General features: G+C 37.8%; 1 protein-coding gene across 1 annotated transcript in view; it reads left to right on the forward strand.

Annotated features, from left to right (window-relative positions):
- Positions 1-16,069, forward strand: part of SIM1 (SIM bHLH transcription factor 1) — a 45,535-nt gene extending 29,466 nt beyond the window's left edge. The window contains exons 9-11 of the mRNA XM_062571000.1: positions 3,925-4,090; positions 11,398-11,803; positions 15,339-16,069. Of these exons, the coding sequence (XP_062426984.1) occupies positions 3,925-4,090; positions 11,398-11,803; positions 15,339-16,069 (1,303 nt within the window). The remainder of the gene's footprint in view (positions 1-3,924; positions 4,091-11,397; positions 11,804-15,338) is intronic.
- The last annotated feature ends 271 nt before the right edge of the window (positions 16,070-16,340 follow it).

Consider the following 16,340-nt stretch of genomic DNA (forward strand, 5'->3'; position numbering starts at 1 on the left):
AGGCTCCTTCACTGTTTTTTTTTTTTTTTTTTTCCCTGGTATACTTGTTAATCAACCTTTATCTCTTCCTGAAAATTTCATTAGGCAGACTGTGGCCACTGTGTTTCTCATTCTATATTTTGGGTTTATAATAGGCACTGGAAGAGCCAGAGGCAAGGCATGGGGTAGAAATGCTTCCAGGAGATAGATGTGAGAAAAATATGGGAAGCAGCATTCTGTAGCAACTAGAGTTTGTGCTTCATCTTCTCATTTCTTTTCACTTACAATGAAATGTGGTAATCCAGTCTGTAGGTAACTGATACATTGACCATACTGGTCAGATTCTTGTCCAGGGAGAAGGAACAAGCTAGAGGGGAAATAATATGTATTTGGAAGCTAACAAAAGCATGTGCATCCAAGTTTTTTTGAGGAGTCAAAGGGGTCCTTGAATTTCCATGCAACTGAGGAAAGAATGGCTGTTTCCCATCATAAAAAGGTGGAGGTCTTCGATGTGTTTCCCTTTGCAAAGAAACATCACTTTGGTCTTGTCTGGATTCAGTTTGATCCATCTGTTCTTCATTTAAGAGCTAATTTCCTGTAGTTATTCTGATGTTTTATAGTGATGATAGTTGCATCAGAAAATGAGATAAATGGTAGATTGTCAGCACTATACTGTTAGCAATTGAATACATGCCGTATCACTCTCTCTCAACAGTCTCACGTAGCTATCTAGATGCAGATTATGTGGATCCCTGTGGGATCCTGAAGGTGATGACCTTGAGGGAGCGGGCTCGTATCCACCAGCTTTGTTTGAATTACATGTAGAACATGAGATCCAGAACTACTGTGTCACTGAGGCTGTGTCACAGAAGATTCAGGTGTCTGAGAACAGGAATTGGGAGGTTACAGTACTATGGTTGACGGAAGCTTTATAAATTTCTCCAGGAAGTTGACAGAATTTCCATCTGTAGTTTGCGTACCACAAGGAGCCCTGGTTCCTCTAGTCCTTTGCCTCACCGTACATATGGGTATACTAAAGCGATTTCATTTCTGGATGAAATCTGCATTTGGCATATGAGACCACAGGACCCTTCCTCCATTTTTTTTAATACTTCTAGTATTTATTTTGGCTTGTTACTAGTAGTGTTCTGGTATCTATCCTGGCTCTTCTGAGGGGTAGCTGTGCTAGGATAGAGTTGAGATGGTATTGAATCATGTCTCAGTAATATAAAAAAGTCCAAGTGTTTCATGTGAAAGAAGACTACAGATGTGTGACTTTTCATGGTAAAACTTTGCATTTAGCAGCAAGGAATTCAGACTGTTTTCTTTTTATCCTTTATTTAATCATGTTACTGTTTAAGCAACTAGCTGAAAATACAAGCTTTTAATGTTTATTCTAATGCATAGTATCATGGGAAGGTAACTCCTAGTGATACCAAGGATTTGAAAAGGTAATGCCTAACAGCAGTTCTCTTAACCCTAACCTGAAATTAAATTAAATTATCCCTAACCCTAACTTTAAAATCCTATATCTTAAAAGTCATGTGCAGTCAATCTACAAAATTTGAATGCCTGGCCCTTAAATAGGTATCAACAATGGACAAATAGTGTTGAAATAGCAGTCTGTGTTCTGAATATCAGGGTGGTGTTTCTTTCAATTTTTAAAAATTCCTTCACTAACATGAGAAAGCAGCAGAGTGTAACAGGATTGCATGCACCTGCAATGGGCTGATAATGGCAGAGATGCAATACTATGGGTTCTCTAGCAAAAAGGGAGGCAAAAGAGTCAGTAGAATAAAAGCAAATAAACAAAACCCAAAAGCTCCTCATGCCTATGAGGTTGTGAGCATCTATCTGCTTAGTTTTGGCTCAGTGTTATTTCTACCTATAATCAAATTGTCATGGGGAATGTGTAACTCAGGATGAGAGCCATACTGTTTTCAGGATTAATGATAATACTTCATGTTACTTTAGTAGTTAAATGTAGACTAATTGATATTCTTTGCTTTTGATGTTTTATATTATATAATGATAATTTGGTAGCACTCAGTTGTGCTCCAAAGCACTCAATGCTTTGTTTGTCAAGCGAAGGGGGAGTCTGGATCAAAACCCTGAGGGTAAGCACTAGAAAGATTAATGGTTTCAAAACGTGTGGATGAGCCTTATCAGTCAAACAAGACAACCTATATTCAGATGCTTTCACTGCAGGCAGGGTATTTGAAATGCAAGTACTATACAGAGGCTCACTTCTAGACAAGCCAAAATTTGAAGAAACAATCTTGTTAAGAAGTAATTTTGTATAACAAAACATTAATTACAATAACTGTAATAATTGTAATAGCAAATCTCTATCCACTATAGCTTCGAAGCAATGTAGTCAGCATGGTTCTAATGACAGTGATTCATTTTCATGTGTTATATATACACAAGTATATATACATTGGCTGCGTTGTCTAAAAAACTAAGCCTGCAAGAAGGAATCTGTTCTCACAGTAGATTGGTTGCTTATCAGGTGCAAACAAATTTTAGTGCAGAATTGGCATAAATTGATTTGTCTGTGTTGCAGGTTTATCCACGTAGCTGTCCAAAGATTCATCCTATTTTGTTTCAGTCATTTATCAAGTTTATTCTTACAGGCAAGGTATTTCTCTGAAAGAGTTTCAGTGTACTAAGCTGTTATATGCTTAGATTGTGGTGCAATTCCTTTCTAAAAAATTGTTAAACTTGCATGGCTTACATCAATATTTGTGTGATTATAGAGCAAGATAGCATTGCTAGAGCTGGCTAAACAATTTATTATTAATATAGTTCATTAAGGACTGGAATGAGTCTTTAGATGCAGACAGAATGGGGTAATGTGTGAATGAATACATTGCCTCTTTGACTGCACACAAGCATCAGTGCAGCGTTTTTGTTCCCTTGCTCTCCCATGTCTCCGTTGATTAGCACAAAGGAAGAGAAAAGCCATGAATCCTTCTCCCTTTCTTTCAGGTAGGTAGGTCGGGGGGAACTCTCGCTTTACTCCCTTTTGATAAATCATTGTCAGAATACGTTCTGTAGGAGTACATGAAAGCTGTGGCGCTCATTTCTTACTCCCCTGGGCATCAGCAGACATGCAGATGTGTGCAAAAGGGTGCAGGCCAGTGCATATGCTCTTGTTCTGGTTAGTAAGACATTGTGAATAATACCAGTCTTTCTTACTTTTATGCATTTGTTAGAAAGTTGGAAGAAAGTAACACTGATCTTTATGAACTGCTGCTATTCCTAGCTCCTCCTAAGTATTTTGTGTGTGTGTGATTGACCATTTATATTACAGGATTTTCATTTATTTATGTGTTTTCTCTCACTGGAAAGCTCTTTCAATACAAAAGGCTCTTCCAATAGAAGAATAAAGGCTCAGATGACTCTCAGAAGGATAAAGATTCACAAATTCGCACCAGTTCACTGAACAATTTGCAAATAATGAATAATCTAATCTAAAAAAATAAGTGCTTTCCATATTTTTTCTTTTCAGTTTATTCAATCATCTGTATATATGGGCTCTTTTACATACATACACACAAACACACACATGTGGTGAGTTTGTACTTGTGCAGTTGAAGAGTTATCAGGAAAATGTATTCTATTTACTGCTTAGCTGTGTGATCAATGCAGAACTGTAATATGTTTCCCAGAAATTCTCATCTCCTTGTTATTATTACTGAAGAAAGTAGCTCAGGATGATAACAGTTGAGTGTAAAAAGTGATCATATTTTCAGTATAAAAATAGCACTATTGTTTAGTAAGCTATACTACTTAAATGTATTAGAGTGATATATTGGCTTGCTCTGGATGTTTTTATCTTTTTTTTTAAGCTATCTTTTGTTTGCACACACACTAAGAAGGAAGGGATGTTTCCTGTTAAGATATGAAGTGAGTTTGTTTTTCACTATTGCATTTTTATAGGGATACTGAATATAAAGGACTACAGCTCTCCCTGGATCAGGTCACAGCTACCAAGCCAGCATTCTCATACGCAAATTCAACTCCGACCATAACGGATAATAGAAAAGGAAGCAAATCTCGCCTCTCGAGCACAAAGTCAAAATCAAGGACATCACCATACCCACAGGTATTTCTCCTTGAAAAACAAAATTTAGTCTTTTTGAATATCTTAATTTTGACTGATAAGTTAACCAAGTAATTAGAATGGGCCAAAAAACGTGTTATTTAAAAGGAATAAAGGACGACAGGTTGTAAGATCTTGAGACAGGAATATGTTTCTTTAAATTGTTTCTAAAAAGCTGGATACATTTATGTTTCAGCATGCATAATAAATCATCATCAACAACAATAATGGTGTAAGGCTTCAAGTTAATGAGTTGCGGACAAAAGGACAAGTGAAAAATGTTAATTTTGAAATACTTGGTTTGAGAGGATTGTGAGTTTTGCCATTTGAAAAAATATTCTTGTTTTTCCTTACTATTTAATAAATTTGTCTTATCCAGAAAGTTGCCAGATCTTTGACAGCAGTTTAATACTGAAATTTTAGTCCCAAGAAGTGAATTTTGAGGAAGAAAAGGACAAGTTAGCTTACTGAATGAGAACAAGAAAGCTTTCCATGTACAAAGATTTGAATGGGAGAAAGCACTAGTATGGTTGTTGATATTAGCAGATATTTCATATTTATGCCAAATGATTTACGAACATGTCCTGCTCGTAATGAACCAGACTTGATTGGCTCTCCGAACTGGAGCTTATGTAATTTGTTTAGACAGCTGATTTCTGCAGACAATGCCTTACCATTTGCATACTTACACTGTTGACTGTTTTGCTCAGAGAAATCTGGTTTGCAACTAACTGTTGTGTTACTAAATAATGATGCAAGTCTTAGAGTCATAGCTCAGTGGAGAAGTTCCAGAACATAGTGGACGTAAATGTATGCGTTCATGGTGTAACACTGAAGATTGAAATATTTTTAAAGAGTCCAAGTCAATATTTGGCCAATAATGACCTTAATGACTAGAGTTTCTTTGCAGGCATATGTCTTAACCTGACATCTTAAAGTGTGGAATGGGAGCCTATTCTCTAAAGTGCTTAAGTCATTCCTGTGAGGTTTTTTTTGTTTTTTTTTTTGTTTTGTTTTGTTTTGTTTTTGTTTTTCTCTCCAAAAGTAGCAAGTATAAAAATTTCTATTAAATGCTGACTGTTTTTCATAGTGAGAATATTTAACTGAGCACCTAGATGAACTCAAATTCTTAAAATTAAGAATCTGATTTTACCAGAGATTGTTATGGCTACTGTTGTTTAATCATTTGTTCACACACATTTCTGAAGGTTGTTAAAAACAGCCTTTCCTCTTGAATATTCACTTAAAGTTCACACTTTAAAGAATTAGGAAAGATACTAATGCTTCATTCTAAATTGTATTTATAGAATGACTGTCTGAGTTTTTGAAATTACTATTTATTTCGCATTTAGAAGTCCTCATTACCTAGCAGGACAATTCCACCTGAAGACCTGTTATCCATCCATATCATTCACCCTCTGAAATTGTGACTTTCATCAGTATCACATTATTCTGTCTGCCACCAGAAAAACTCTTAAACTAGCATCTTTATTAGGGGATAGTGCGGACACTGTTGGTTTTTCAGGAGTTGCTGTTTGATAGCTTCTGATGTTTAGTCTCTAGTTTCATTTTGCATCCTTATTACCAGCTGCCCGGTAGTAAAGTCATAGATTTCGTCATTCATAAAGAAGTAGCAGTGCTAGTTGCCAATCTCTTGAAAAATGGCCATACCGTTCATTGTAGCACATCACCACAAGCAACATTGGCAGCTTGGCTTTGCATCCCTCTCATCCTTCTCAACCACTGAATAAGCTGTTGAAAGACTAAGAAAAGCTGTTGTAAAGAAACTACAGCAGGTGGTATACCCTATGCCCCTCAGCTTCCAGCCCACATAATTTGCCACTCTGTTGTGGAGAATTAGTGTGACTCAAAAGCCTTGGTTGGAAAGTGAGGGTATGGGTTTTGGCTTACAAACAACCTTGGGTTTTGATTGGGGAAGGAAGCAGGAGGTTTATTAGTGAAATAATAGCAGTGGGCAGAGGCATTTCTTAAATTAAAGGGCACCTGGGAGATTTAAACTTTATGTACTTTCTTCCTTTTTTTTTTTTTCCTTTTTTCCCTTAGCATTTACTTTGCTTCTTCACTCTTGAGGAGAAAGGGGAATCATATGCTTTATTGGGTGATGACTGAGAATCCACTCTCTTGCCAGCTGTGTGCCCCTAGGATAGCTACATCAGATGTGAACTGTAAGAAAACCAGAGTTAATAAATTTCAGCTGAATGTTTGCTACTACAGCAAAAGGGGGATGTTTTGGACACCTAACACAGTATTAATAATTTTTCCCCAAATGTATGCTAAAACAGACATACTATTATATAGCATTTGTAGACTCTGTGATCAAAATTGAGTTCATTAAATTGGAGATGCTGGTCAGAGTCTGATTAACACTATCTGACTTTAGCATAGTTGGCTTGTGGGGTCTCAACCTGTCCCAAGCTCTGGAAGGATGAGTGAAGAGGACACCAACTCAGAATTTATCGCACAGCTGTAGGGTTTGCCTAAACACGCTGAAGGTTGGTCTTCTAGTGCTGTCCTACCAGAGAGGTGGAGGGTAGAAAGCAGCGTTGGAAAAAATGGGAGAGATGAAGTCTTGATAGGGATATGTAGAAAAAGGAAATTGTGAGTTGGTTAAAAGATATCTGTAATCTCCCATAATAATAGTCATTGAGAGGGGCTCCCAAAATCTAGCCCTGGACCTCATTTATTTTGTGTTCCTAAAAGCTAGCCCTGGACCTCATTTATTCTGTACACAGGAAATAGCAACAAGATTGGAAAAACATTTTAATTGTGATCATCTGAACAACTGCTTTGGAGTTTAATCTCCCATTAGTGATGATCGTTTAAAGAAAATATTTAAAATTTTCTGTTGTCTGCCTCTAATGGAAATGTTTTATGGTCAGATCTGGATAAATTTTTATTGCTTCATATCTCATCTTAGTTCTTGGATAAAGATGTGTATATGATATGCATACACATAAACAATTAAGGGTATACTCAACATCTGTTGAGTGAGGGTTTGGTGTGTGTTACCGTATGCATTTATTTTTGGAAGTAACAGCCTTCTTTAGTAGGTGCATATCAATAATTGCTAATTTACCGCACAACTAGTATTGGAGCAAAATATGTAAATTGATTTTATAGCTACTTTAAAAAATAATCTGGATTAATTCTGTAGTCTACTTCCATTCAGACATCACCCATGATTTGAAAGAATGTGGTAAAGATACCAGAATTAGGCTGAATTGTAGTCAGCCTTTCTTTTGTTTATCGTTTCTTGCTGTAGCCTAAAGCTTTGGCAACTTCTAATGTATTCAAGAGCAAAGCAAAACCCTTTTTTATAGTAAACATAACTCCTGATCTGGTGAAGAGTCACCAGCAGTGGGGGTTATTTTAATGGACATGCTGTATTACTTTAATCTAAGCCTTTCACCATCTGTTCTGCCTATAATAGTGAATGCAAAAAGAACATATTTTACATTTCAGGATTACATTAGCAAAAAGTAAGATAAAAGTGATTTAAAAGCATGCATATGTTCTTAGTACAATGAGCCTGCATCTGTGATGTTTTTTCTCATGGTTAAGACACAAATCAAGAGGAAAGCTGCTAATGCTAATGTAGTGAAAGTTTTTAATGGAAAATAGGACACTACTCTGAGAGGATTTCACTATAAATTTAATGTTTGTAATGATAAAAACTTGAGAAGGCTGCCAGAAAATTATGTAATTATTATGTCTATTGTTTGAAGATCTGGCATTGTGTGTGGAGCAGGCTGATGTTGTGTATGAAAAGATGAGCACTCAGGCCAATGAGACACCTGTAGGAATGAAAGGTCAGGTAAAAGAAAATCACTCGAGAAGTATTACAGTTGTTTACTGGCCTGTACATTTTTATGTCCTCTCTTACAGCAAGCTTTTCTTATCCATGTAATTAACATTTTCCTGTTTCCTTGCCCCCCTTCAGCCCTTCCAAAGCTTTTGTTGGAGTAAAAGGAGCATCAGTGATGGTCAATAACCCCTTTCTGTGTCAGTGTTGTTCTGCTGGTCTGTCCTTACTGGGATGGTACATAGAATTAGCACCTTGGAAGACTTGTCTAGTATCTGGAGATGCCAATTCAGTTTGCAGGAATGAGCTGGAGGATCATTTAATTTCTTTACTTTTGCTGTTTATGCTGGAAGATGATTCAAAATCATCTGGAGTAATTTCAGGCATTGCCCGTCTAGAAGTTCTTCATCTTCTGTCTCTGGTTAAACTATACTGTGCTAAATAAAGAAATAGTAAATTTTACCAGAGAGGAGTCAGAGAGAAAAATCAGCAGAAAAGAAAACATTTCTGGTGAGGTAGGACTGGGCTGCTTACGAAAAACCAATACTTTCACTAATTCTAATTGGCTAGAATTTTCATTAAATCTAATTCTGTTCCTATGGTCTTTCATCACTTGACATATGGGAGCCCAATTCTGACTTGAGAGATAAAGTTTCTACTCCCATTTCAGCAGAGGAATATCTTTGATCATCCTTTCATTTCTCCATCCATCAGCAGGTCATGCATGCCCATATTTGTACCCTCCACCTGTTAACGTCGGGTTCCCAGAAGAGGCAGTGGTAGGACAGAAGCAGAAGAGGCAGCTTGATGATGCCAAATTGAGATGTGATTAGCTTTAAAGGAATTAGACATACTTTTGGCCTATACCTACTTGTGTTCTTCCCTAAGAAGAACAGCTATATCAAACCTAAGTAGACAATGTTGGCCACAAGCAGCTCACTGTGGTAATTCAACTCTGCCCATGGCCTGCAGCTGCCATTGGTCAAATCCCAAATAATCATCATTTACACCAAGTACAAAGAATATGCATGAAGTGTTGTTGGTCTTGACTACACGGTTGTATAACACATTACACGGTGCATTTCTGATACACCGAACATGTATCCTTTGAAATGGTCTCTCATTCTTTAAGAAAAGTGTATGAAGGCCCTATGCAATTGAATCCTTTGTGGTTAGGTCCAAGATAAAAAAAAAAAAAAAAAAAATCTGAGCAGTTTTTCAGTTATAACTAAGTTGGACCTTGAAGTATTGAAGTATTCTTAAGGACAGAGAATTGGTGGAAGAATATCTATTAGATTCATGAAATTCAGAATTTTCAGTTTGAAGGAGTCTTGACATTTATTATCATGATAAATGATCAAAAAATTGAAATTTCAGAATAATACTGTTGGAAATGAATTTTATTTGTCTGCCTCATGAAAGAAATGCACACTATCAATTTTGTTTCTAGTACAAAAAAGCAAACTTTTTTGTACTGACGTTTATGTTATATTATCTTATATTTCAACTTAAGTAACTTTTTAAATTAAAAAAAATCTTGTTTATAAACTCAAACCTGAAAATAGTGCTAGAATAATTTTAAAAGTAAGAGGAGACACAAAAGTAGTTTTTCCTTTTGTGAATTTTCATTTTTAATGTAATTGAATAGTTAAAATTTTGTTGATCATTTCTAATTTTTTTAATTGAAAATTTTAATTTTATCTATATATTTTTGTTAGAAGGTTTACAATAATTCAGTCAGTATTTATAAAGATATCTTTGTGATTAGACAGTTTGAAGATGTTAGTTATGAAAGGATAATAGAGAAGTTATTTTTTCTAGTTGGTCACATAGCACTATGATAGTTGAATAAAGTTCCTAGTTAACTTACATTGAGCTGATGACATTTAAAGAACTTTTCTATGAGTTTGCAACTATCTTACTTCCACCTAAAATCAAATTTATCCTTTTATCCCTAAGACCTTGGGAAGAATTGGGTGGTACTAGCTTGCTTGTCTCCTCCATAACTACCTGTAGGATTTTTGCCTAGTGGGTTTTCTTTTGAGAACCCACTAATATAATTTCAGATCTGCAAAGCCGCTGTCCTTTCTTGCTTTTCTTTAAATAGCCTATCTTGTCGACAAACAGTATTCACAAATATGAACTGGAATACTGAAGAAATAGCCAATTAAATGCCAAAACCCAAGTAGTTCCACTACTGATGTTGCACAGATGGTTTAAGTTTTTTTAAGTCAAACATATGGTCAGTACTTTCAGTTGGTAAGTGCATAAAACCTTGATCCTGGCTGATAATGAGGAGTTTCATAGCAACTCAATCTAATGAAAAGGAAGGTAAGCTTATGTTTGCAGGAGAGAGGCCTAATACCTATTGAAAGAAAAGGCAGAGTGGGCATCTGGAAGGTGAGTGATAGAATGGGAGAATTCCAAATTTATAGTTATAATACACTGATTTGTGATATGAATACACAGTACTGAAGAGGTGAGCATGTACAGCTTTTGGTCTCATCCTAATCCATAATCATGGGTGAAGCTGATTTAAAAATGCTCCATGAATTTTGACAGCACCAATAAATAAGAAGATTAAAAAATGAGATAGCTAAATCTTACGAGGTTTAATAAGCATTCTTTTTTCTTCCACAAAATATCCAAAAGTCTGAAACACTTACTATGAACATCTAGAAATTTATGAAGTTTAGCTTAACTCTTACAAATACTCATGCTTCTATTCTGTCTGCTTTTCCAACTGCCTACTAGCTTTCTTCTTTCGTTTTGGGGAGGGTGCCTAAATGTCCTGCTTTGGCTATTGGTCCCTTTTTCTGGCCAATAGTCTCTGGATTTTGCATCTTCCCACATTGCTGTGGTTTCAGCTTACTACTGACCTACCATTACTTTGAAGCTTTATTCTGTAGTAGTGCTGGGAGTCCCAGGACCTACAGGAAGCTTTCTTTTCCCTGACAGGAGGAAAGAAGTTCCAAGATAATCCCAGGTAAGAGAGAAAAAAAATTATTGAAAAGTGCTTTAGAAAAAGAGCTTGCAAACGCATTCAGTTTCAATTTGACACGAGAGAATGTACTGGGAGCGTTATTTCAATCCCTTTATAAAAAAAGCACTTTGCAGAGGAGCAATGGAGCACCACTGCTGAACATAAGCACCAGCTTTCAAAGCAGTAAGGAAAAACCTGGAAATATTTAAAATATACTGAATTACAACATTGATGTTGGTTAGCCTAGTGTTACACATCATAAAGGAGATGGCTGTTAAGGGTTCACGTAGGATGTTTTAGACTTTCAGGAGATCTGTCCTGTCATCTGCGAGCTCGTTACAGAGTGTTATACGTGAGAGCACTAGGAAGCCAATGAGCAGATAAAGATGTGTGAACACGCCCTCAAAAAAAAACCACTCCCTCACATGCATACTCTCTCTGTCTCTTCAGTTGCTGATTTCACCTAGACTTAGTAATTTCCCTGCTTGTTCTTTTGTTTTGTAGTATTCTGGCTTTCACACCGAGCGATCCGAATCCGACCACGAGAGCCAGTGGGGTGGGAGCCCCCTGACCGACACCGCTTCTCCACAGCTCCTGGAGGCTGCGGACAGGCCGAGCTCCCAGCACCACGATGTCTCCTGTGCCTACCGGCAGTACTCGGACCGCGGTGCCCTCTGCTATGGCTTTGCACTTGACCACTCCCGGCTGACTGAAGACAGGCATTTTCATACGCAGGCCTGCGAAGGCGGCAGGTGTGAAGCTGGCAGATACTTCCTTGGCACGCCACAGCCCGGAAGAGAGAGCTGGTGGGGCTCTCGCTCGGGGCTGCCCCTCACAAAGTCGTCCCCTGAAAGCAGGGAAGCCTACGAAAACAGTATGCCCCACATAACCTCCGTGCACAGGATTCATGGTAAGAGATAACACAGATTTGCAGAAATGGCACCACACCACCTCAGACACAGCAGCAGTTTCAAAGTCATGACATAGAGATGCAACTGCTTAAATGCATGTGAGATAAAGAGAGAGACTCTTGCTGCATGGCCTTGTCTCAGAGATCGTGTGTGTGGAAATGAGGAGTACCTACAGTTCAAGCTGAGTTTGACAGTCTGGTTTACATACAGTAATTTGTGCTATATTTTTTAATCTTTGAAATTGAAGTAGGAATATCTGGCTGGTGAGATCTTAAAGAAGATGTTAAAAATGTGAACAAAATGCCACGCTTAATAGAAATGTGTTGTTTCTTTGACCTAAAACCAACCTAGCCTGGATAAATATATGTAACATAAAATTTCAGTTAGAATTAAATGCATCTGAATATTTTAAAAAATCTTTAAAGGTTTTTAAGAAATTATTTTCCTATTTTAATTTTCTGAACATTAGGATTGGTCATGTCTTAGACTAGAAGAGAATGGGCATAAAAAATTTTAAGACACTTGTTCTTTGAATGGTCTCAGCCAGACTGAAAGGAAAAGTATTAAACTTGTTTCTTCAGATTCAAGACGTTCAGATAGAGTTCATGTACATATTCATATGGCTGGATACTTATTCAAATGAGTTCAAAAGAACTTTAGGATTATCTATTACAATTTACTAGGGACTGCCTACTTTCATGTGAACACTAGTAGAAATGATCTGGTGAGATACATTCTGACAAACTTAGATTAGTTTAAGTGGTTGCCTGTTTGAGGGGAATAACAGACTTTTTTTGGCACTGGTTATTTATAGATCATGTAAGATTTGCTATTTATTTTATTTAAAATTGGCAAGTCAAATAAATACTTATTTTTGGTTTCTGACATTTATCCCTGGCTATAATTTTTAGTCAGCTTGAGCCTCTGCATTTTCATCACCAAGCCTGCGGCCTTGCTTCGTGTCTGGCAGGTTGCACAGCATATCTTTAGAGGCTGATGTTGACTGAAAATTCACAGGGAAGGGCTGATTTTGGCTTTGGCCTTTAGACTAAAAGGTCCTTGGGTTTAAAAGGTAGACTAAGGGATAGAAGTTGACCCCAAAACAGAGTTTAAGGTTGTAAGGACAGCTGCCGCATAAAAAAATCCAAATGTTTTTCATTGAAATGTTTTGTCAAACAGGTGGTAGCTACAGAACTCAGAAGAGTGCATGGCCTATTTCAGTTGGCACACTTCCATTGACATGTAAATTGAGGCTCTTGGAGGCCAGGAAGAACAGTTCCAATCTAAGGAAAATTGTATCAAGAGTAGAAAAATGCCTAAGTAGCAAGTTCTAGGAAACACAGTTAGAGAAAAAGTGGGAAAGGAAAGAGAAGCTCTTATTACGTTGATCAGTGCTGTTCTCTACTTTTCTTGTTAAAACATGCTGTCCTTCCTTGTGTCCATTCATTATTTGTGTCATACTTATGTTTCTCTACCTTTTTCTCCCAAAAAGAGAATTAAGCAGAGTATGATAATTTTACAGGCATTAAGTTATATATATGATAATTTTTGCTAAACACAGTAAGACAGTAATATAGAAATATTATATTAAGAAATGAATATCGTGGTGTGAAATATTTATTCCATATTTTGATCAGGGTAATCATTCCAAACTGATAATAGAATTCGATTTTATATTGTTCTTCAATTTGTCCTTCATTCCAAGTACTGCAGTTACACTCTATTGTATCACAAGTATCACGTTGTTTCATTGGACCGTCAGTCTGCATGTAGCTTTGAGGGCAAAACTTGACATCTTGATCTCTGTTCAGGAGAGGAACATCTCAGTTTCCCTTGAAAATGTACAGATGTACTAATTTCAAACCTTGACCTTTCACAAATGACCCCATTTTTGACAATAGTATGTGAACTTTGCTGCCAGAGCAGCTTCTTTTTCTCATTTTCCTTTCTTCTGAAATATCCTTTGGTAGTTCTGGCTTCTAGTCACCTTACAATAATGAGAACTAATTGAAGATTATGGGACGCCCTGTATATCTCATGGGAGCCCATGCATTTCTGGTCACCCTCAGGGAGTTTGGAGTGCTGTCTGTATTGCTTGTTTGTAGAAGCTGTGAGACAACTGAGCCTATGGTCTGGAGTCTGCTGTTGACCAGCTAGCTCTGCAGTGTGTCATGGTATATGTGACATACCATGTGCTGTACCCATTGCACTCTGGCCCTTAGAGCTTCCTTTCAAAGTCTAGGCCAAGGTCTTTGGCGTGAAGGATAAATTTACCTTCGTGAGACACTCCATAGCGTGGTACCTCAACCTACAAAGCAGAAGCTATATTTTATTATAAAAGCCCACTACTGATTTTGTCATGAACATAGCAACACAGTGTTAGTAGTCTGCTACTCAAACACATAATCCAGTAGAGAGCAGGAGGAGGGATCCATGCTAATCCAAAAAAGTTTTTCCTTTAAGCAGTCTTATCCTGCAGGCCTCACATCTATAATGGACTTTGTATGTGCAAAGCATCATTAACTGATTTTTGCAAGTCCAACATGTCCCTCCTGTGGGCATGTATCTTAGCAAATCCTTTATCAAAGCTTTTTATTAAGTGTGTCCTTAGCTGGCGCTTCAGGTGTGGGGGTCACTCACCTTCTTCCCAGCAAGGATTGACAGGTCTGATTCTGTTCTTTCAGCTACATGCAAGCTGAACACCTTCTCTGATATGTCTATGGGCTTTATTATTTAAAGAGAGGTAAGACTGGTTACATTTTCCCATTCTAAAAGTTTTATACAGCAAATATTTATGCATTGGGAAATGATATATTTTTTCAGTAACCCTGTCTAAATGCAAGGTTCTTATAGGTTCTCACATGTCTAATGAAGTGTAACTGCTTCATGACTTCTGTTTGTTTATAGTCATATATAGCCTGCATAATGCCACTACGGGGCCACAAACTATTTCATAGTGCTTTCTCTACATTTTAGATCTTGAAAGGGGCTAAGAAGACGTGCTGGAAAGATACATGTTTGTAATTCTTTGAGATCTTTGTTTTCACCATCTTCTCAGTTCACTCAGTCTTCGTTGATGCAAAGAGTTGGTGAGATATGGGAATCAGGGCAGAAATATGAGCATCAAATGCAATTTGACTTGCCCTAGAGTATCCTGCCTGGTCTCTAGCTTCTCCAGAAGACACAGAGCTCCTGTAGAGTCTGTGCCATATATGCTGGGCCTGTGCATATGCCTTGCTTACCCTAGAGTGTCTCAAAGGGCACCGGCTGACTGTGTTTAGGTGCTTAGATCTCCTGCTTGTATATTAAAAACTGTGTTTGTTACTTGTTTCATGTGCGGAATGACACTAGAAACTAGAGGCTGTCTCTGAAAAGCAAGGGAGGTAGACCCCATCCTTGTTGTTGGTGACTTTGTTACCAGTCGCTTGCCTCTGTCTGAGTTTTCTGTCTGTAAAATAAGGTTCAGAGTACTTGTTCTTTAAGACTGTGTGCCTCCTTCAACCTCAATGCTTGTCCCCTTTCTCTCTTTCCTAGGGAGAGGACACTGGGATGAGGACAGTGTCGTTAGTTCTCCTGATCCTGGCTCTGCCAGTGAATCAGGCGACCGATACCGCACTGAGCAGTATCAGAGTAGTCCACACGAACCCAGCAAAATTGAAACTCTAATAAGAGCTACCCAACAAATGATTAAAGAGGAAGAAAACAGACTACAGCTACGGAAAGCAACCCCTGATCCACTGGTCTCCATTAATGGCACAGGGAAAAAGCATGCTATCTGTTTTGCAAACTACCCTCAGCAGCAGTTGGCAGGGGACGTCTGCCGCGTCCCTACAGTAGCCAACACTCCTCCCTGTGAACACATCCAGCAACGAGATGGAAAGATTATGAGCCCACATGAGAATGACTATGACAACAGCCCCACAACGCTGTCTAGGATAAACAGCCCCAATTCTGACCGAATATCAAAATCTAGTTTGGTACTAGCTAAAGACTATATGCATTCAGACATGTCCCCTCATCAAACCCCAGGGGACCACCCAGCAGTGTCTCCAAATTATTACAGCTCCCACAGGCAGTACTTTGATAAGCATGCTTATACATTAACTGGATATGCCCTGGAGCATCTATATGACACTGAAACCATCAGAAACTATTCACTAGGCTGTAATGGATCTCACTTTGATGTAACTTCTCACTTAAGGATGCAGCAAGATCCAGCACAAGGACACAAGGGGACATCTGTTATAATAACCAATGGAAGCTGACACTTTTTCTAAAACCTTTTGTGCATTAAAAAATAATCTTTGAGATGTAATTGGAAGATATTCTATGTTTTCATGCCCTTGTTGTTACCAGCATTTGATAGACCACAGTGCACTAGCAAGAATAACCTAAGGTTTTGGGGGATAAGTTAGCTAACATATGTTACTTAAAAAAAAAAAAAGAAAGAAAAAAGTGCTGGCATGCAGGGTTATAGTGAATGGAGCTAAACTTGGTGCCATGCTAGGTGGAAGGGATGGAAGAGGTCTAAGCGGG

This window comes from Rhea pennata, chromosome 3, assembly GCF_028389875.1.
Source record: "Rhea pennata isolate bPtePen1 chromosome 3, bPtePen1.pri, whole genome shotgun sequence".
Classification (NCBI taxonomy): Eukaryota; Metazoa; Chordata; class Aves; order Rheiformes; family Rheidae; genus Rhea; species Rhea pennata.